We start from the raw sequence: 21,257 nt of genomic DNA on the forward strand, positions 1-21,257 counted from the left end.
CCATGCTACCAGTGCATCTCCGGACACCTTTGGCGCCCACTGAGACACCCTGCCCTCTCCCCGATTTTTCTTTCGAACAAAATGCTTACTTACCAGCAACTGGGATCACTTCAACGCAAAGTGAGGGCCTCCAGACGTAGCCATCTTCATTTCCCACGAATGCCTCTGAGCTGCACGACCGGGCTCAGAGACATACATAGGAAATGAAAACGCTCAACAGCTGCAGGCTGAGGCTTTTCTCTACAGTGCACACAGTCATCAAGAAAAATATGCTCTGCCCATGAGGCCCCAAGAACAGATAGGCTCTTCTTCCACCAACTAGCCAGGTGCCATCCATTCCCCTACATCCCCCTCTACTGTGCATGCCCTTACGCCCCCTTCTGCCGTCCCCTATGTACACCATTACGTGTAGTGCAATGGTGTTCTGGCAATGCTGTTGTCCACTTTCTGTAGGACTGCAAATGGGAAAATGAGGTCATGGCAGCACACAAGGGCACGGGGAGGGGAACGGAGGATGCAAAGAGCAACTAGATTGTGTTGGATTAGAATCTTAATGGGTTTTCACACGCTGATTGCATCGTGTTAATAAAGATCACGGAGGAACAAACAAGGTGTGCTACACAGACACACTGAAAGACACCAAGCAAGCAACATGGCGACCGCAGGCAGCCATGCACCCTCAGACACCTTTCCTGACACCCACCAAGGTGCTCTACCTTTCTCATTTAAAAATAAAACAAAACCCAGAAGCAACAACAAAGAAACAGTCTATTTTCTTACCGGCAGTTGGGATTGTTGTAAAATAGATTTCAGTTAGTGCTGAAAACTGTGGGTTCAAAGGAGTTGTTAAGTGTGTTGGGACTCAGACCTTGTACTCAAGATTTTGGGCAGATGACTTTGCCATGCCTCCCGTGGCAGCCATATTGTGGTGCTGCCTAGGGCACCTTCTCAAATTGATTAAATGTGTCCATGCCCCCCCTCCCAAATGTTGTCTATCCCTGCTGTAGATAGCTTGTTGTACTAAAGTAGGCCCTAGGTATTTAAATTTAACTTGGATAACCCCTGAGATAAGCTACGTAATGATAATAATAAAGGTCAGTGAGTTGCATCGGAGTGATTAGAACAGCTTAAAAATAGATGCATACGCAGGAGACATCCTTCTCTGTAGTCTTGTTGAGCCTATGCAGTTCAGAGGCAGCTTCTTGCTTCGCCTCACTCCCATCCTCCAGTTAATTTATGGAACAAATCTTCATCCAGCGTTTCATTCTGGTCTTTGGAACGAGTTGACAGGAAAATATAGCCTCCAATGTATTCATGGACAACTTTACAATCTGCGCTCAGGCAAGCAAACGCAATAGATACGTTCTGATCAAACTCAATTGCAACCTGAAAGGGAAATGCAAATGGGTATAAATAAATAAATCTAATTAAAATTCCAAGAATGGAACAAAATTGCAATGACTGCAATTTCCCCAGCTCCCGACACTCATTATTTTATAAAGAGAGCTACACGGAGTTCAAAAGCTGGAGGCCCAAACTAGGTGTGATGCAGGAGACACAAAACAGTCCCCTCTCGCCATTTGTAAGTTCATAACGACCCACCTTCAGGTGCTTTTGCACACTCTTGCCCCAGGGGAAAACTAGACAAGCCGTAACGTCTTCCTCGCAGGAAGTAAAGCAGCATGGAGGAGGCCATTTTGAGTAGACAAAATGGCAGGAGGGGACCCCGGGTTCTAGTATTATGAGAGAGGGAGAAAAACATCTCCCTATGCAGTTTCTCCTCACCATGCCTACTTTTGCACACCTCTAATATCCAAGCCCCAAATAAAAGTCATGGTGAATAAGGCAACCCTGAGAAATCCAAGTTGCAGGTGCATACTAAAAAACAGCCCAATAATGCTGAATATGTGCACATGGTGTGTGTTTATTCTGCAGTCCCACGTACATCCGAAAAATTGCAGCATTATTATTATTATTATTATTATCATCATCATCTGTTAAAGACATTTTTACAAAAGTAAAATTTAATAGCTGTGCTCCAGGAAACATTGGACTTTACCTGCCGTATCTCCCAGTTGACATTCCATTGTTTCATATTTGAGAATCTCCACGTTGTAATTGGGTCCCCAGTGGCTGTGTCTATCCTTATTAGGCGGTTATAAGAAATCCCCAGGAGATCATCTTTTTTGCTCCCTTTAAATCTACGTGGAGGGAATTAATAACCAGTTAATTCTTTAGAATGTTTCTCTCAAACCAGCTACAGTAACAACAACCACAGTTATCCATGATGACCGTGTAAGGAGAATTCATTCCCACTCGCAGCCACCTGCTCCACCCAGACCAAGGGGCTGGGGGAGAGAAAACTGGGGCCCTTTTCAGAAGTTCAATTAACTGAAAGCATGTAACAGGATTTTGCATTTGGGGGGCACACTCTGTTTGTGCTTGAACACCCTTCTCCACCTTTGAGAACCCAACTGGGAAGCTGAATAGGGCAAGAGCAAAGAGAGATTCCATTCTTTCCAGAGCAGCCTCTCATGTCTGTTTCGTGGGGGCTGGTGGGCACAGTGATGGGCAGAGAGCTACCTAGGCTGCTGTAAGTGGGGGGTGGGTGAAGTGTGGTTGGGGCTCGTTCTGTCCCTCATTTATTCCATGGCAGCAGGTTAGATGGCAGATTTTAGCATGGAAGTGGTACCAAGGCTTTCCTCTTACTCATATCGCCTATCACAGGGGTACTAGAGGGTATATTTCCTTCCATCTCAAGTCAATAAAAGAAAGGGAGGGAGAGGAATAGGAGGCTCAAATGACAATACAAACTTCTTCAGGATTGGAAAAACAGGGCTATTCGAGCTCCCATTCTCATTTTTGAACTGTTTTCCTGCTGGTTCAATTGGGAAATGGGCGCATTTCAAATGGGAAAAGTGTGCAGCTTTGTGTGCATTTTTCATAAGTGAGCACTCTTCCCCATTGACTAAAACACGAAAATTTGTACTTCTTTAAAAATGCACATTTCTGCTTCCGTTTGTGTTTGGGGAACGTGCTCGCATGGTTTGCGAACAGAATCGAAATTCTTGTGCATCTCTAAAACTTCTTTTTTTAAAAAAACTTGGTGGAATGATGCTTCCCCCTACTGGCCAAATAGAAACACTAAACTATGCTTTGAGAACTTTTATTGCCAAAATGTAGGGCACTTCCAGGTGAGGCTTTTTGATTGCTCTGCCTCATTCACAGACTTTTTTGGGGGTCTTCAGCTTGTCACCCTTCTGTGTTTTTCCCACCGCTTCTTCCATCATTTCCCCACCCCCCCCCACTAAAAAGAAAATCTGTTAAGATGGAATACTACACATTTTCTTTTGATTGTTAGTGCTAAGAGCTGTCTATCTGGAAGCACCCCCAGAAGAGGCCGTGACTATGCTCTTGCCCTGCCTCGAACACAGAATTATATATGTGTCTGTGTCTGTGTGTGTGTGTGTGTGCGCTTCCAAACAATGTCCTATACCATTTCCAAGGAAGTACCCATAGAAGGCTCTCGGGGCTTTTCCAGAAGATTAAAAATAGAGGGTTCTTTTCTTCTTAACATGAAGAACAGTTTTGAGCTCTAGTCCTCATCAAATGGGAGCACTGCAATAATGTACTGCACAACAAAGGTACACACATATTATTATTACTTTGCAGGGGGAATAGCGCTATTATGGTTGATAGCTCTGCTTGTATTTGAGATCTTATTTCTAAAATCAGAGATGTGTGCACAGCACACAAGTGTGTGTGTGTGTGTGTGTGTGTGTATAGTAAACCTCCCTATCACCACCTCAACCAGGGAAAAGTTTTCAAAAAGCAGGTCAGAGGTAGCAGGTTTTCATTGCTAATAGCATTCACATTCTTCTGTGCAGGCCATGTTTACATGTCTTCAACATGCAGGTGAAATCTAGAACTGAGGAACAGAACTGGGCCTTGGGTCAAGTTTCCTGGTCTCATCAGCTCGGAATGTGAGAAATTTTTGCTTTCGGTGAACAAACAGGGCTCAACTCAGCATTGCTAAGTGGCTCAAGTGGGACCATTAAGTACTAGCCCCGTTGTCCAGGGACTGGTCAGAAGGAAACATGAGCACATTCCGGGTTCTTTATTATGAATTCTGTGGTGGCACTCTCAGCGGGCTTAAAGGTATAGTGTGGCAGGGGACGGGGTGGGGGGGAGGATGGGTTATGTTGTAATTTAATACGAAACAACTGTATTCTAACTACAAGTAGTCTGCTTATATCAGATTATTTTTAATGACATGTGCTTGTTTTTGCACAACAATTGGTCAGAACACTAGAAAATAGGCATAGGTTTACTTCTTGCTGGTCAGTTAGGTTAAATAATACCTGCATAGTTTTCCTTATACTTCTGTCAATAAAAGGGCTAGTGGGCTAGATATAAAATGAACATTTCAAGTTCAGGGAAGGGCATCAAATATTACCCCACGCTATGTCCCCCCAACTCCACAGATATGACCCTGTGACATTCCAGTCTGGAAACTAGCCGCAGGCCAGAAACACTAGGAAACCCTGATAATGTATGTAAACAACAGGACAACAGATTTTCTTGGGAGAGTATACCACAACAGCCAACACTTGGGAAAATAACAAGGGTAAAAGAATTCAGAAACATAACACTTATTTCTATGAGACTTGACCAACTGAGTTGATTAAAGACATTTCTCTTTTTGTAGTACATCACACACAAGAGTAGATGGATAGATGCCCCAGATACATGTGTGTATTCTTCTTGGAAGCAAGAGCGACCTCATTCTCTTCTCGTTCACCCTCAGTGACAACCTGCAATCCCATAGGAGCTTTAGGACAGCTGTGGGCTTGGATTAGATGCTGCACAATAAAACAAAGACTAGAAAATAAGGTGGTTTGGTTTAACCACTTCCAACTTGAAAAGTGGTACCTGGAGGAATTAACAATTCTGATTCACACCTGGAATATTAATGTATGCAATGGATTACTGACCTTACAGAGTCAGAGCTGCCAGAATTATGTTGCAACTGCCGCATGTTAGCTAAAAAAAAAATGTGGTGAAACGGCTCTGAGAATCTTTTGCCACTAAAAGAGTAAGGCAGAATAATATTATGTTTACCTTACGATGTAGTACGATAAGCCAAACTCAGGAAGGGACTGCCACGCCTGGATAAACCTTAATTTGGCTTCCATCAGAGACATGTGGGCGATGTTTTGGTGAGCTTCCAGAAGGCGGGTAGCCAACTAAGAAAACACAGAAGGGGAGAAATACAGGTGTTGGCTAGCAGATGCAGGAAATTAAGAACGGCGTTAGGCAGAGGGCTGTGCATGTGGTCAAAGGGAGCAAGCGTCACTGCGACTACCTTAAGGAAGGAAACTGAATGCCAGGGGTTGAATGCTAGCCGAAGCAGGGCTTGTAGCTTGCAGGGAAGGGGCCTCTCTCAATGGGAGATCAGAGGTCTGTTTTCACCTCTCAGACTGTACATTTATTTATTTTTTATTACATTTTTATACCGCTCTCTGGGCGGTTCACAAAAATTAAAACCATAATAAAACAACCAATAGGTTAAAAACACAAATACAAAATACAGTATAAAAAGCACCACCAGGATAAAACCACGCAGCAAAAATTGATATAAGATTAAAATACAGAGTTAGAACAGTAAAATTTAAGTTAAAATTAAGTGTTAAAATACTGAGAGAATAAAAAGGTTTTCAGCTGGTGATGAAAAGAGTACAGTGTAGGCGCCAGGCGGACCTCTCTGGGGAGCTCATTCCACAACCGGGGTGCCACAGCGGAGAAGGCCCTCCTCCTGGTAGCCACCTGCCTCACTTCCTTCCTGCCCTACATCCTCCCCCAAAAGAAATTATACGTGGAATGGCTTGAAATTCAGGTGGGGGGGAATATGGCCTGCCTACTCCTGCTGCCCTGGATCATGCTGGCACTTTGGATTTATTTGCAGAGCTCCTAGATCAAGGACTTGCTGAAGAAAAAGAACTGGAGTTCTTGGAATTTCGGGTTCTTTTCTTTCTCTACTTGGTGAAGCAAGAATCACACAAACCAGACGCCGGTCATCCTAAAGCCGCTTCCCAATTACCTGCTTAGACTTGTATTTCTTTGCATAGCGTGGCGAGATAAAGCACTCCGGCTTCATGTCCAGGCTTTCTACATCAGAAACGTCTTGGGGAGCAGCTGTTCTGCTCTTCATTTTTAGGAAGGAGAGGATGTTGTGGACCTCAGGATGGTAAGAGCTGTCAGCCATGGTTTTTCCTTTGGAAGCCAACATGCAAGCTGCCATCCATCGGGCATACTGATTTTCCTGTAAGAAAGGGGAAATGGGGCAGCATTAATTCCTTGCGTCAAATCTTGTGTGTGTGTGGGTGTTTTGTGTTGTTTCAGTCATTTAAATTGTGATGTCAATCAAGCTTCTTGAGTTAGGAGGCCCCCATTTCTGAAAGCACCAGACAGGGATAAGCTCCCACCATGCTTGAGTTTAGATGCCTTTAAAAGGGGGGTTAGATACATGGAGGATCGGTCTATGGGTGGCTACTTGCCATGAGGCCAAGTAGCCCTCAGTTCAGAGGCCCAATGTCCCTGAATGCCAGTCACAGCAGGAGGGGGCGTTGAAACTCTTCCAACACAAGGGCCAAATTCCATTTCGGAGAATCTCCTGGGGGGCTGCATAACCAGTTGGTGAATGGGGTAAAAGGGGGTGGGGCCAACATGCCAGCATATTTTAGCTGAAAGCTCTTACTGCCAGTAGCTACGCTTGAGGAGAGGCACTTTCACCTTTTAGGGAAGGGGCCGTGGCTCAGTGGTAGAGCACCTGCTTTGGATGCAGAAGGTCCCAGGTTTGATCTCCGGCATCTCCAGGGAAGGCAGGAAAAGCTCCAGCCTGAAACCTTGGAGAGCCATTGCTGCCAGTCAGTGTTGACAATACTAGGCAAGAGTCTGATTTGGTATAAGGCAGCTTCTTCTGTTTCTAATGGGGGGGAAAACTGCACAAAAGTCGGGACACCACCAGTGGTTGGGGGGAAAGGGGAAGGGCTCTTTCGGGACTCCCAGAGGGCAGGATTGGGATCCGAAGAGGAGATTGGGATCTCCTGTAGAACAACTGAATACCAGCCACTGTAGGACAACGCTGGGAGAGGGTTTCGGCCTTCCTGCCCCACTTGTGGGCCTCCCAGAATTATCTGGTTGGCCACTGTGGAAAGCAGGATAGTTGCCTAGATGGACTTCCGGTCTGATACCACTAGGCTCCTCTTATGTTCTTAGTCTAGTTCAGGGATGGGCTACTTGTGGCCCTCTAGGAGTTGGACTGCAACTCCCATCATCCCTTACCCTTGGCTATGATGGTTAGGGCTGGTAGAGAGCTACCCGTGGCCCAATTTGCTGGTATCAGATGGCATCCACCTTTGTGTATCATTCTTAACCACTGTAGATTACCTGAAACTGTCCACTGCTCATGTAGTTACTGTTTGGTATAGTAGGGAGAATTACTGATGGATCTAGGATCTATCCAGCAATACATTTGGGGGTGGGGAAGGTTGGGGGAGATGAATTGCAAAAGCTTCAGGCTGGAGAGTGGGAAGGGGCATAATGTCGTCACCTCAGCGTTAATTTTGAAGCAGTGCCTCAAAAGTTACAGTAAAGCACCCTTCCCCAACCAGGTTCTTTCAAGACGTTTTGGACTACAACTCCTAGCACCCCTGACTCTTAATCATGCTGGCTGGAAGTCCAAAACATCTGGAGGGAACCAGGTTTGGGGAAGGCTGCAGTCAAGCACACACAGTTTCCATCCTCTGGAGGCCTTTTCCTGGCAGCTCGGTATTATGCTCTTAAAATCCCTTCTAAGGTCTGTGACCAAGAAATTCAACACAGGGCCACTGAAATAAATTATACCAGGCAGGAGAAAATTACCTATATTAAGCTCCCACTTCACATGTACCTGCAGCCATGAGGGAACAGCTTCTCTGCGGTGCAATTTCACAGAGTTTGGGGCTGCACGGGTTTGATACAATCCCATGGGTGAGGCTGATCGGAGGGATACTGGGAGTTGTAGTCCAATGTTTCCGGAGTGCACCACGTTGGAGAAGGCTGCTCTGGATGTTTCCCATCAGACAATGCTGCCATTCCACCCAGACACTGTCCTCATCCTTCTGTCTACATAGAGCCTCCACATGAATATCCCCACTTTAGAAGAGCATTTACCCTGGCTCGCTTTAATGTGTTGCCATCAGCACTACTAGAAGGACGATTTAGTAAAATCCCGGTTAATGAACGGATACGTCCCTGTGGCTCTGGAGCAACAGAATCTGTCGAACATGTCGTTTTGCATTGTAACATGTGTGAGGCATGCAGAAGGAAGCTAATCTTTTCATTGTTAACAGCCTTCTCTGGATGTAACCCCACAACTTTGGTATTAATTTGTTTAAGGGATGTGTCCTCCCATATTACTGAAAGGGTCTCTAAGTTTTTTATGACCTCAATACAAATTAGAAAAACAACGTTGCAATCCTCCTGAGAGAAGGAACTTCACAAAGCTGCATTTTGTTTTTATGTCACATCTTATTTATCCCTTGTATGTTTTATAATGATTTTGCTGGTCTGCGACTGTAATAAATAATAATTGATTGAAATATCCCCACTCCCTGCCTGCATTGCAAGGACATATAAATCAAAGCCGATACATGCAAGTCAACCTGAGGTCTGGTTTACGGTTGTTTCTATTTTATTGTGACTTCATTCCCTGCCCAGTTCCCATTACTGTGCACATGCCATGACTGACTGGGAATATTTATGTGCTTTCCAATGGCAGCCAGGCCCAGGGACCTTCAGTCCACTTCCCACGCGTGATTATAACGCACCCAAAGCAGAGCAAACCCTCCTTCAGGATCAGTCAGCTATTTTGCTACTCACGTTATCACATCTCAAGTGTACTTCATTCATTCCATCAGCAACAGGGATAAGTAACTTAATGCCATATTTTTTCCCTGACACACTTACATCGGGGACAATTTCACATCCTGAATGACAGAACACATGAGAAGTCATAAGTGAGGTTATACTTTTATCTGCTTTTAAAGATGAGTGACAAGGATGATAGGAGAACTTGAAAGGAAATCAGAAGAGTATATTAAAAAAAAAAAGACCAACATATAAAACAGGAAATAAGACCATTTCTTAAAAGTATAAACCACTATATTGCTAAAAGACAAGGACGCATTTCATCCCGTATCTATTACCAGAGCCCTGAATTTGGAAGTACTTAAATTAATTTGGTTAGGTTCATCTACATGGTATATATGTCAATACATGGAATTTGTTGTTATACTGAAGAAGTGAATAAGATTTTAGGCCAGGGGCAATCTTCTAGTACAGGGGTGGACAACATGTGGCCCTCCAGATGTTTTGGCCTACAACTCCCATCAGTCCTCACTAATGGCTAGGGCTGATGGGAGTTGTAGGCCAAAACATCTGGAGGGTCAAAAGTTGCCCATCCCTGGTATAGAATCATAGAACCTCAGTGTCACCTTGTCCACTTGCTTTGTCATAGGGCTGCCCAGAGATCTAACAGGTATTAAGCAAATCACACTGTCATCACAAACGTTATCATCCTTAAATCATTTGGGAATAAGCAGTGCTAAAGCAATAAAGATGATTTAGAAAGTAGATTAAATCAAAGCATTGTATAAAAGCAATGATGTGTATGCAATGATGCATACACATCATTGTGTAGATGTGTATGCATCCCACAAACAGAGATCTGGAGAATTTCATTCAGTTCGCATTTTGATAAGAACTTACCAAATGCGCACTTTCAATATGCAAATGGAACACAGTTATCCCTTCATATTTGCACAGAAAAAAATGCATCTCTTAGGAAAAACCGTACACAAAATGCCTGCGTTAGTGAGAAAGCCATACAAAACAGCATGAAATTAAAGAAAAACGGCTTGCAGAAAATGTGCATGTTAGGCAAAAATACCTACAACAAGGTGCATGTTAGAAAAATGCTCCAACTGTTGCGTGGAGTTTTTTCTTTAAAAAAATCAAAAACTGTTGCAGAAATGGGGTAGTAGATACATAAGACTATAAAAATGAGGAACTGGGAGAAACTGACATTGACAGGTTTGTCCTGTGCATTGTGCCAGGAGATCCCCCCTCCCCGTGTACAAGGAGCTGCATGATATGAAATGCCACATGAAAATGCCACCCCTACCTCTGAGGCTGAGCTTCTCAATGGGTTCTCCATATTCAGCATCTTTGTTTTTAAAATAGGACACCGAGGTGTCTTTGAAGACAAACCAATATTGCTTAAAGGCTTTCAGTGTCAATTTTTTGGATCTGCAAGTAAAAGAATAATTGCATCAGTTCTCTTTGCTAATTAGACTATTTACCAACACCTTGAGTCAGAGTTTATTGCCCAGCATATTAGGGAAGCTCTCGAGGGTGTCACTTGCTGACTTGACTGGCTTTTCTCAGTGCTGCTTTAACGGAGAGGAGCAAACATCCTTACAGTTTGGAACAAAATCCAAGTAATTTTAAAGCACAATTATTTTACACCTCAAAACGCAGTTCCTGGTAGAACTACAGGCCAACTAAACACCTCCTATTTATCAAACCATCTAGGCAGTTTACACGGCTGTCTGACTTCTACTCAGGGCAAGCAATTTTCCATTTTCCAATTTTGACACTTGTGAGTTGAACAGGAAAAATGAGGCACCCACAATATAGGTAACAAGCAGAATGCAGGTGTTTTTTGGTGCAGTTGTTATAGTGGTACTGAGTGGAATGTGCAGTCCATGCTCATTCCAAACTTGTTGTCCTTACATCTCATACATTTCTATCCATCACATAACGCACCATAACCAGCCATAAACATCACCTTCTTCTTAACGCAATGGCTCAATAGCAAAGGTTCTTAAATGCCTAGTGGGTGTTAACAGGTGCTCACCAAGGCAACATTTGGGAACATCTGTACTGAAGTAATCATTAATATCTAAGAGATAATCTAAACACACTTCTTTAATCAATGGGGAAGAAGAAGGACTGAGGAGACAGGAGCAGGCAGAAGTAACATCAGGGCCTGCTCCTGCTGGACTCTTCCCCCCCCCCCACAGGGCAAACTGCCATCTTGGCCCTGTGGGGAAGAAGAAGGACCGAGGGGACAGGAGCAGGCAGAAGTAACATCGGGGCCTGCTCCTGCTGGACTCCTCCCCCCCCACAGGGCAAACTGCCATCTTGGCCCTGTGGGGAAGAAGAAGGACCGAGGGGACAGGAGCAGGCAGAAGTAACATCGGGGCCTGCTCCTGCTGGACTCCTCCCCCCCCCCCACAGGGCAAACTGCCATCTTGGCCCTGTGGGGAAGAAGAAGGACCGAGGGGACAGGAGCAGGCAGAAGTAACATCAGGGCCTGCTCCTGCTGGACTCTTCCCCCCCCCCCCCCACAGGGCAAACTGCCATCTTGGCCCTGTGGGGAAGAAGAAGGACCGAGGGGACAGGAGCAGGCAGAAGTAACATCGGGGCCTGCTCCTGCTGGACTCTTCCCCCCCCCCCAGGGCAAACTGCCATCTTGGCCCTGTGGGGAAGAAGAAGGACCGAGGGGACAGGAGCAGGCAGAAGTAACATCGGGGCCTGCTCCTGCTGGACTATTCCCCCCCCCCCCCCACAGGGCAAACTGCCATCTTGGCCCTGTGGGGAAGAAGAAGGACCGAGGGGACAGGAGCAGGCAGAAGTAACATCGGGGCCTGCTCCTGCTGGACTCCTCCCCCCCCACAGGGCAAACTGCCATCTTGGCCCTGTGGGGAAGAAGAAGGACCGAGGGGACAGGAGCAGGCAGAAGTAACATCGGGGCCTGCTCCTGCTGGACTATTCCCCCCCCCCCACAGGGCAAACTGCCATCTTGGCCCTGTGGGGAAGAAGAAGGACCGAGGGGACAGGAGCAGGCAGAAGTAACATCGGGGCCTGCTCCTGCTGGACTCTTCCCCCCCCCACAGGGCAAACTGCCATCTTGGCCCTGTGGGGAAGAAGAAGGACCGAGGGGACAGGAGCAGGCAGAAGTAACATCGGGGCCTGCTCCTGCTGGACTCTTCCCCCCCCACACAGGGCAAACTGCCATCTTGGCCCTGTGGGGAAGAAGAAGGACCGAGGGGACAGGAGCAGGCAGAAGTAACATCGGGGCCTGCTCCTGCTGGACTCCTCCCCCCCCCCCACAGGGCAAACTGCCATCTTGGCCCTGTGGGGAAGAAGAAGGACCGAGGGGACAGGAGCAGGCAGAAGTAACATCGGGGCCTGCTCCTGCTGGACTATTCCCCCCCCCCCCCACAGGGCAAACTGCCATCTTGGCCCTGTGGGGAAGAAGAAGGACCGAGGGGACAGGAGCAGGCAGAAGTAACATTGGGGCCTGCTCCTGCTGGACTCCTCCCCCCCCCCACAGGGCAAACTGCCATCTTGGCCCTGTGGGGAAGAAGAAGGACTGAGGAGACAGGAGCAGGCAGAAGTAACATCGGGGCCTGCTCCTGCTGGACTATTCCCCCCCCCACAGGGCAAACTGCCATCTTGGCCCTGTGGGGAAGAAGAAGGACCGAGGGGACAGGAGCAGGCAGAAGTAACATCGGGGCCTGCTCCTGCTGGACTCCTCCCCCCCCCCACAGGGCAAACTGCCATCTTGGCCCTGTGGGGAAGAAGAAGGACCGAGGGAACAGGAGCAGGCAGAAGTAACATCAGGGCCTGCTCCTGCTGGACTATTCCCCCCCCCCCCACAGGGCAAACTGCCATCTTGGCCCTGTGGGGAAGAAGAAGGACCGAGGGGACAGGAGCAGGCAGAAGTAACATTGGGGCCTGCTCCTGCTGGACTCCTCCCCCCCCCACAGGGCAAACTGCCATCTTGGCCCTGTGGGGAAGAAGAAGGACTGAGGAGACAGGAGCAGGCAGAAGTAACATCGGGGCCTGCTCCTGCTGGACTATTCCCCCCCCCCACAGGGCAAACTGCCATCTTGGCCCTGTGGGGAAGAAGAAGGACCGAGGGGACAGGAGCAGGCAGAAGTAACATCGGGGCCTGCTCCTGCTGGACTCCTCCCCCCCCCACAGGGCAAACTGCCATCTTGGCCCTGTGGGGAAGAAGAAGGACCGAGGGGACAGGAGCAGGCAGAAGTAACATCGGGGCCTGCTCCTGCTGGACTCTTCCCCCCCCCCCCCCCAGGGCAAACTGCCATCTTGGCCCTGTGGGGAAGAAGAAGGACCGAGGGGACAGGAGCAGGCAGAAGTAACATCGGGACCTGCTCCTGCTGGACTCTTCCCCCACCCCCACAGGGCAAACTGCCATCTTGGCCCTGTGGGGAAGAAGAAGGACCGAGGGGACAGGAGCAGGCAGAAGTAACATCGGGGCCTGCTCCTGCTGGACTCTTCCCCCCCCCCCCCAGGGCAAACTGCCATCTTGGCCCTGTGGGGAAGAAGAAGGACCGAGGGGACAGGAGCAGGCAGAAGTAACATCGGGACCTGCTCCTGCTGGACTCTCTCTCTCTCTCTCTCTCCTCCCTCCCTCCCTCCTTGACTCCTTTTCCTTGTGTGTCATGTCTTTATTAGATTGTAAGCCTGAGGGCAGGGACTGTCTTTTTTGCTAAGTGTAAGCCGCTCCGAGAACCTTTTTTGGCTGAGGAGCGGGGTATAAGTATGATAAATAAATAAATAAATAAATAAATAATCAGTTGTTCTCCTCTTAACAACTGGGGGAGGGGTGGAGTTGAACCTCTTTCAGCCTGAGGGCCAAATTCAATTTCAGGTAATTTCCCAGGGGCTCATACGTTCCAATGGTGGGTGAGGCTGAAATACCAAAAACACCAGCATCTTTTAGCTCAAAGCTCTTACCTGCCAGGAAGTCTTAGGAAAGGCATTGCAACCTTTTAGGAGGGGGAAAAATCATGCAAAAGCCAGGAAACCACCAAATCATCAGTGGTTGGAGGAAAGGGGGTGGGGTCAGGGGATGCGGCCATCTAGGGACCCCGAGGGGGGTAGATTAGGACCCCAGATGGGCCTGATTCACCCTGTGGGCTTGAGCGGTTCTGCACCCCTGTCTTAAACCTTTCTTAAAATGTATAATTCCTATGCAATTAAGTCCAGCTGGCAGATATTAGCCTTAAAATGGTCAATAAAGATCTTTAAAGGGAAGAACGAGAGCTTATTTCTCAGCCTACTGCAAGGTGCTGTTTAATACCTTTAGAGTGCAACCCTATGCATGTTTAGACATAAGTAAGTCTTACAACCCTCAGCATCCCCTGGCCAGAATGGCTGGTTAGGGCATGCTGGAAGTTGTAGGACTTTTTTTGTATCTAAGCAAGCATAGGATTCACACCCTTAAAGACCTAAATGGCTTAGGCCCAGAGCAGTTAAAGAGGGACAAACACTTTTCCTACCTATTCCTTCCTCCCCATTCTCTGCTCCAGATCCCCTTGCTTGCCAGAGTTGAGACTGGTAGGGATTCAGAGCAGGATCTTCTTGGTATTTACACCAGTTTTTGTTTTGTTTTGTTCCTTGAAATCCCCTGCCCAGGAGGACCCATTTTACAACATGCGTTTCATCTTTTCATCATATACATTAGAACTTGGCTGTTTAGGAGTGATATCTTTGGGGCTGGTTAGCTGCTTTTATATGGCCTTGATATATAAATAACAGATGTTCAAAGCTGTCACATAATCTTTCACATATATTTGCTATTCTTGGTCACTTGCATTTGAATAGGAATGATCTTCTAGAGGTTTGAAAATGATCCAATCCCCTTTGAAGAGACCCCTTCCTTTCTGCGGAAAATGTCATGACCTATTAGTAAAAGCAAACACTTTGAACCAGAGTTCAAAGCTTTATGTTCTTTTATCTCAGCCTTCCGTAGAAATAAAGGTTTGAATTAGTCACTTCAATGGAAGCAAAAACTAGCGCCAGTGCAAATAAAGCAACCTATAATGGGACTTTATTTGAATCTTTGGAAAGTTCAGTTTGATTATGAACACATACAATTGATAACGTAAGTGGATACTTTGTTTGCACACAGCTGTAATTCATACTCATTTAAAGATACACCTACAACCATGCAGACAAAAATTGTAGGCGGCTGTGTTGGTTCACTAGGGAAAAAATCCAAATAACAACAGGTACAATGTTCCCTTGTTAGAACCAGCACCTTCCTGACACCTCCCAGCACCTGTTCCCTAAGGCAACTGCCTCACTTTGCCTAATGGTAGGCAGGGCAGCTGCCAGACTATTTTGTGCCCTAGGCAGGTGAGCTGCTTTCATCCATCCACCCCTACCCCAGCGTACCTGGGTGCGGGGCGCCATCTCGCCCGCCCAGCTGAAGCAAAGCCAGGACGCTGGGGGACAGGGGCGGGGGGCTTCACTTTGGCTGGGTGGGTGCCCAGCTGAAGTGAAGCCAGGATGCTGGGGTGGGGGGGGCCGGCGGGCGGGCAGCTTCGGAATGGCGCGCCTGGCCGGAAGCCGCTCTGGGAGAGCAACTTCCAGGCGCGCTGTTCCGAAGCCACCTGCCCGCCCCAGCGTCCTGGCTTCGTTACGGCTGGGTGGGCGCCTAGACAAAGCGAAACCAGGATGCTGGGGCGGGCGGGCAGCTTCGGAACGGCGCGCCTGGAAGCCGCCCTCTCAGAGCTGCTGTGGGAGAGCGGGTTCTGGGTGCGGTGTTCGGCGCCCCCCCACCTTGGCGCTCTAGGCGGCCGCCTGAGTAGCCTCTATGGTAGCGCCGGCCCTGATGGTAGGGGTGGTCCTGGGAGGATTGCGCCACACGTAAGGTTAGACTGTTTCAGGTGTGAACGATTTCAAACTGCAATAAGGTATCCAATGTACATAATGTGGCTTCCTCTCCCTGACCCCAAGTCTGTCCAGAGGGTCCCCCAACCCTCCAAAGCAGATTTCATGGAATGTGGCAGAAAACAGGAAGCTGTCTTATACCATTAGCCCATCTAGTCCAGTATTGTCAACACTGAATGGCAGTAGCTTTCCAGGGTTTCCATCTGGATCCTTTCCTAGCCCTACCTGGAGATGCCAGGGATTGAGCCAGGATCCTTGGCCTATCGGGGGCTGGATTAGTGGAGGGAGTCTTCTCTGCTTCCAAGTCCTCTTCAGAGCCAGAGGACCAGTCAAGGCTGGGGAACGTGACAGCCCCCGCCCTTCCCCACATGGGAGAGGGAATCCACTGGTTGACAAAAACCACTGGATACATCCCTTCTACAACAAATAATGTTTCTTAGACAGCCAGTGTTGTGCAGTGGTTAAAGTATTGGACTGGGACACGGGAGATCCGGGTTCTAGTCCTCACTTCAACATGAAGCTCACTGGGTGACTTTGGGCCAGTCACTGGCTCTCAGTCTAACAGTTGTTATGAGAAAAAAATGGAGCGGAGGAGGAGCATGTAAGCCGCCTTGGGTTCCTTGCAAGGCTAATAATAATAATAATGATGATGATGATGATGATGATGATGTCACATCAGTCACTGGCATCACATCAAAAAACTATGCAGAAAACCTTTGGAAACTGGGCCTACCAAAATACATTCGCACCAACATCCAGAAAGCAGTCATACATGCTAAATTGTCAGGAAATTCCTGAATCAGCAAAAGACAGCATGACCTGGAAAAGCCCATCATGTCAGTCTAGAAAACCCGCCATGAACAAGAAAAGAGACCATTATATTAATACTAATCAATTCATAGAGCATCCCATGCAAGTTTACTCAAAAGCATGTCCCACTGTGTTTAGTGAGGGCTACTCCCTAGTAAACTTGTTTAGGCTTGCAGCCTGAAACACCCTACCCTTGTATTGTAAATCAGATGGAATTTTGTTCCTGGGTGCTCTGTTTAGGGGTGTACAGATTTTGTTAAATCAGTTCTGTGTTTCATGGATTGTCAGGCATTTTTCGTCCCATAATTCACTTATTGATATAACTGGATTTTAATTTTTTTAGGGTGTATGACAATTTCGTTCCTGTTTGCAAATGTAGATTAGCACGAGTGTGAACTTGTGTAAATGCCAATTTGTACAAATCCCTCAACTAAAGTAAAAACAACAACAGTCCACACTTCTGTGGAAACCACACAGCTTGGGAAAAGCTGTTTAACTGCAGAATCGGATTCACAGAAACCTGAACTCACTTGAATCCATTGTGGATTTCTCCGGAATCCATAGCTATTTTTTTATACGTGTTAATTTAAGGCATTTTCCTCCATTTTGAGCCAGTCTAACAGTCAAACCACACATTCCGTTAAATAAATAGTTTTCAGCAACAACTTTTTCTTTTCTTTTTTTACGACTGTGGGGGATGATTTTCACTGGAACCTCCTGAGTGGAACCCCCTTTCCAGCTGTCATTTTACTGGGTTTTTTTTTTTTTTAAAAAAAGAAGCTTCCAGCTTGCCTTTGGCTTATTAAGGAAAAAAGAAAAGAAAATACAGAGACAGCCATATCACTGGCCACGTTATCTCATAGCAACCCCCAACTTCACAATTTCTTTCCTGTGTCAAGTTAACGGAACACTCTATATAATTGGGAGTGGGGGATGATGTCATAATTCATTAATAAGGTACTTTAACTGAAATGAAATTGATTTTTCATCTGGATCTGGGTCCCCCAGGTGGGAAATTAACTTGGGGTAAATTAATGGAAGAACAACTAATTTGGGTGATGGGTGGTGGCACGCAGATTAATTGAAGAATATACTTGGGATGATTTGGATGCGGAATTAATTGGCTTGCCACTTCTAAAATTTAAATTTTAGTAATTATTTCTAAATTTGTACATATGCATTCCAACTAGCCTACTCATTTTTCTCCTCTTTTTCAGTGGTGTGCATCCTCTTTTGTTGAAATGCATAAGTGGCCACCCTAACAGGGCCGCTGCCAACTTCTGAATGCAGGAAGACACAAATGAGGGTCTTAGGAGAAGAACTTACTGTTTAGGCAGGTTTATGGGGGAGAAGATGGTCCTTGAGATGTGGCATGGAAACAGGTTAAAGCTTTAAAGTTTAATATCATCACATTTCATAGAATCATAGAATAGTAGAGTTGGAAGGGGCCTATAAGGTCATCGAGTCCAACCCCCCGCTCAGTGCAGGAATCCACCCTAAAGCATCCCTGACAGATGGTTGTCCAGCTGCCTCTTGAATGCCTCTAGTGTGGGAGAGCCCACAACCTCCCTAGGTAACTGGTTCCATTGTCGTACTGCTCTAACAGTCAGGAAGTTTTTCCTGATGTCCAGCCTGACATTTGATAGTATTCCTCCTTGCTGCACACTTGGCCCTCCTGCTCCTCCAAAACACTTGCGAATCTCACCCTTAAACAAGATTTTGGATAATAATTTCTATGTGTACATATAGTCAATTTCAATAAAAAAATAATAATAAATAAATAAAAAATCCCACATGAGAAAACACATTACTCTTCATGCAATATTGCTTTCTATGGATTTTAATTGCGGAGCTTTACTGTATATTATTTTATTGTTTAAATTATATTTTAGGATGTTTTAATAATGTGTACTATGTTTTTAATCAATTTTATGTATTTATACTTATTGTTGTTCCTCACCTCGATCCAAACAGAGAGGCGGGTAAGAAATAATAATAATAATAATAATAATAATAATAATAATAATAATAATAATGTGAGGCTTCGTGGAAGTTTTTTTCAAATAGAATGGTGGCATATACATGTGCTAAATAAAGACATACATAAATACATTTCCAGTCCTACTGAAATCACATTTGATACAATGAAAAGACAGAGCTTCACCAAATCAGAGAATACATGAATTCTGCCACTTTTTACACAGGCATGTGAGATATTCTTCTCGTATTAGTGCTCATATTACAGCACAGTTAATTTCTGTAGAGTTACGATTAAATAAAACCAAGTAATAGTGTTGTTATTTGCGTCACTTCTTTTTCACTTACCTAAATAGCTTGAGGTTATCTGCAAGCTTTGGTATGTCAGTGATATCCTCCTACAGACAACCAGAATTATTTTAATACAAGACACTTCTAGGTATTATCTAGCACATATATTGATCACAGTGTGGACTATGTTCCCTATTATAGCTGGCTGCTTGATGTTTTTTTGCCCCTGCTCTATAATATTTCTTTAATCCCCGCTCAATGGACCAATTTACATTTTCACATGCCACAAACCAACCAATGATGGCCTTTTAAATTTGGGAGAGGTTTTGTGTCCCAGAGTATAACGCGCCAACAAACGTTTTTCTTTATGAAAATCTCAGCTGAGCCTGAGTCAAGCACAATCCACGCCCCGCTAAGAACATTGATTTCATTATGAGAATCGCAACTATAGGAGACGTGGAATATGATTACAAGAGGGGCTACCTCTATTGTAGGGGTGGGCAGCTTGACTCTCCAGAAGTTAGGAACATAGGAAGCTGCCTGATTGAGTCAGACCCTGAGTCCATCTAGCCCAGTATTGTCAACACTGACTGGCATTGGCTCTCCAGGGTTTCAGGCAGGAGTCTTTCCTTGCCTACAGCTCCTATCAGCCATAGCTAGCTGAGCCAAAGGTGAGGGATCATGGGAGCTGTAGGCCAAAACATTTTGAGGGCCAAAAGTTGCCCAACCGTGATGTACCGGATGTAGCTTGAGACACGCATAGTGACAAACCACCGCCCCCTTCACCCCTCTGCCCACCTTGTCTTGAACCTATGAGCCCTACAGCCATGTGCGTGACATACCAACATACTCTCTGTTTTCCCACCCTCTAGCGTGACTTCCAGATTAGAAAGAGCGGCCTCCACTTCATCCGTTTCAGCTTCGGTTGTGAAATCCTGCGACCCTGTCGATACCATCAGCTTGCTGACGTGATACTACAATAAAGATAGCAAGACAAAGACACGGAGGTGGACCTGAGGGGACTCCACATAGCCAGGAGGAATTTGCAGTATGTGTGTCGCAATCCCTTTTGAAATGAGATTTACTGATGGATTGGATTTGTATCCACCTTTTGACCAGTCCCCCAAATGGCTCAGAACATTCATAAAATACAACTGGTTGGTGATGGTGCTCTTGGCTGGCTGGCTGCATCCCTTGGTTCTCTCTCGTAAGATAAGGGCAAGATCTACACTACTGCTTATAATGGTTTATAATGGTTATGACAACTGTTCAGGCCCAGGACACATTACTTATACCATTTTCATAATGTTTTTAAAGTGTTATAAACAGTTTGGTGTAGATCAGGCCAAGGAGAGGCTTCCTTGACTCCCTTCACAGATTTCTTTCTCAGAGCAGTTAGCCTTACACCGTCTTTGCTTTCACTTTCCTTCCAATCTCCCACCTCCCTCCTTCCCTGTGTGTTTGTGTGTGTGTTCTCTGTTTTCTTTCTTTTCCATAGCTTTCGTTCATGCAACGTATCAGTAAATGTGAATACATGGATGGGAAGGGGTGAATGGGATTGTGCCATGTGCCCTCTGGTTTTGCCCTCAGCCTCTCTGCATGTGCAGAACAAGGGTGAGCAGTGAACAGAGATGAAGGGCTTCTCTAATTGAGCGATTTAAAGCACGCTCGTGACTGGCCACTCACTGAAATTTGTGGGTCGATTTCATGACGTTGTCAACAAACAGGATATCTTCCGCAGTCCCCCCTAGAACTGGGTGGTTCTAGCTGGAGTTAGCAGCAAGAAATTGGGGTGAAGTCTTGCGGGGCACAAGTTGCTCTCTGGGGATCTCTTGCAGAGATCAACAGACGTGCTGCAGGCTACAGAAGTGCCTGTTGGCTTGCACTTGTTTGCTGCTTGCATACTTGTAAATAAAGGACTTATTTACAGAGATGTCGTAAGTCTCCCAGTGCTTTCTCTTATCCAAAAGAAATTAAACCCCTTTGTGCAGGAATGGGGAAACCGTGGTCCCAGGGGCCAAATCCTGCCCCCCTGGGGTCCCACCCTGGCCCTCCGGGTCTCCCCAGATGCCCATGGTGCTGGTCCCCCCTTCCTCCCCCCCTACCAATAGTTTGGTAGCTTCCTGGCTTTGATGCATTTCCCCCATTCTAAAAGGCTGAGATGCCTCTCCTAAGGCTTAGTTAACTGGAAGGAAGAGCTTTAGGTGCAATACACTGGCATTTTTTTTGCATTTTGGCCCCACCCTTTTGCCTTCAGCTCCGCCCCCTTTGCTTTTGGCCCTGCCCACCATGGAAATGCGGCCCCTGAAAGCTTTTCCAGCATTGAATTCAGCCCTTGGACTGAAAGAAGTTCTGCCCTCCTGCCT

At 46.4% G+C, this 21,257-nt stretch overlaps 1 protein-coding gene across 2 annotated transcripts in view; it reads right to left on the reverse strand.

The window, feature by feature from the left end:
• Positions 1–901: 901 nt before the first annotated feature.
• Positions 902–21,257, reverse strand: part of FERMT1 (FERM domain containing kindlin 1) — a 36,339-nt gene continuing 15,983 nt past the window's right edge. Inside the window, exons 7-14 of one of the 2 annotated variants that reach the window (XM_063125860.1) lie at positions 19,734–19,865; positions 18,949–18,998; positions 10,226–10,350; positions 8,923–9,029; positions 6,101–6,322; positions 5,122–5,246; positions 2,060–2,201; positions 902–1,386 (exon numbers count right to left, since the gene is read on the reverse strand). In XM_063125860.1, coding sequence (XP_062981930.1) covers positions 1,213–1,386; positions 2,060–2,201; positions 5,122–5,246; positions 6,101–6,322; positions 8,923–9,029; positions 10,226–10,350; positions 18,949–18,998; positions 19,734–19,865 — 1,077 coding nt within the window. In that variant the 3' untranslated portion in view covers positions 902–1,212. The remainder of the gene's footprint in view (positions 1,387–2,059; positions 2,202–5,121; positions 5,247–6,100; positions 6,323–8,922; positions 9,030–10,225; positions 10,351–18,948; positions 18,999–19,733; positions 19,866–21,257) is intronic. The other variant, XM_063125861.1, reaches the window with a different exon arrangement.

This window comes from Elgaria multicarinata, chromosome 4 (assembly GCF_023053635.1).
Source record: "Elgaria multicarinata webbii isolate HBS135686 ecotype San Diego chromosome 4, rElgMul1.1.pri, whole genome shotgun sequence".
Lineage (NCBI taxonomy): Eukaryota > Metazoa > Chordata > Lepidosauria > Squamata > Anguidae > Elgaria > Elgaria multicarinata.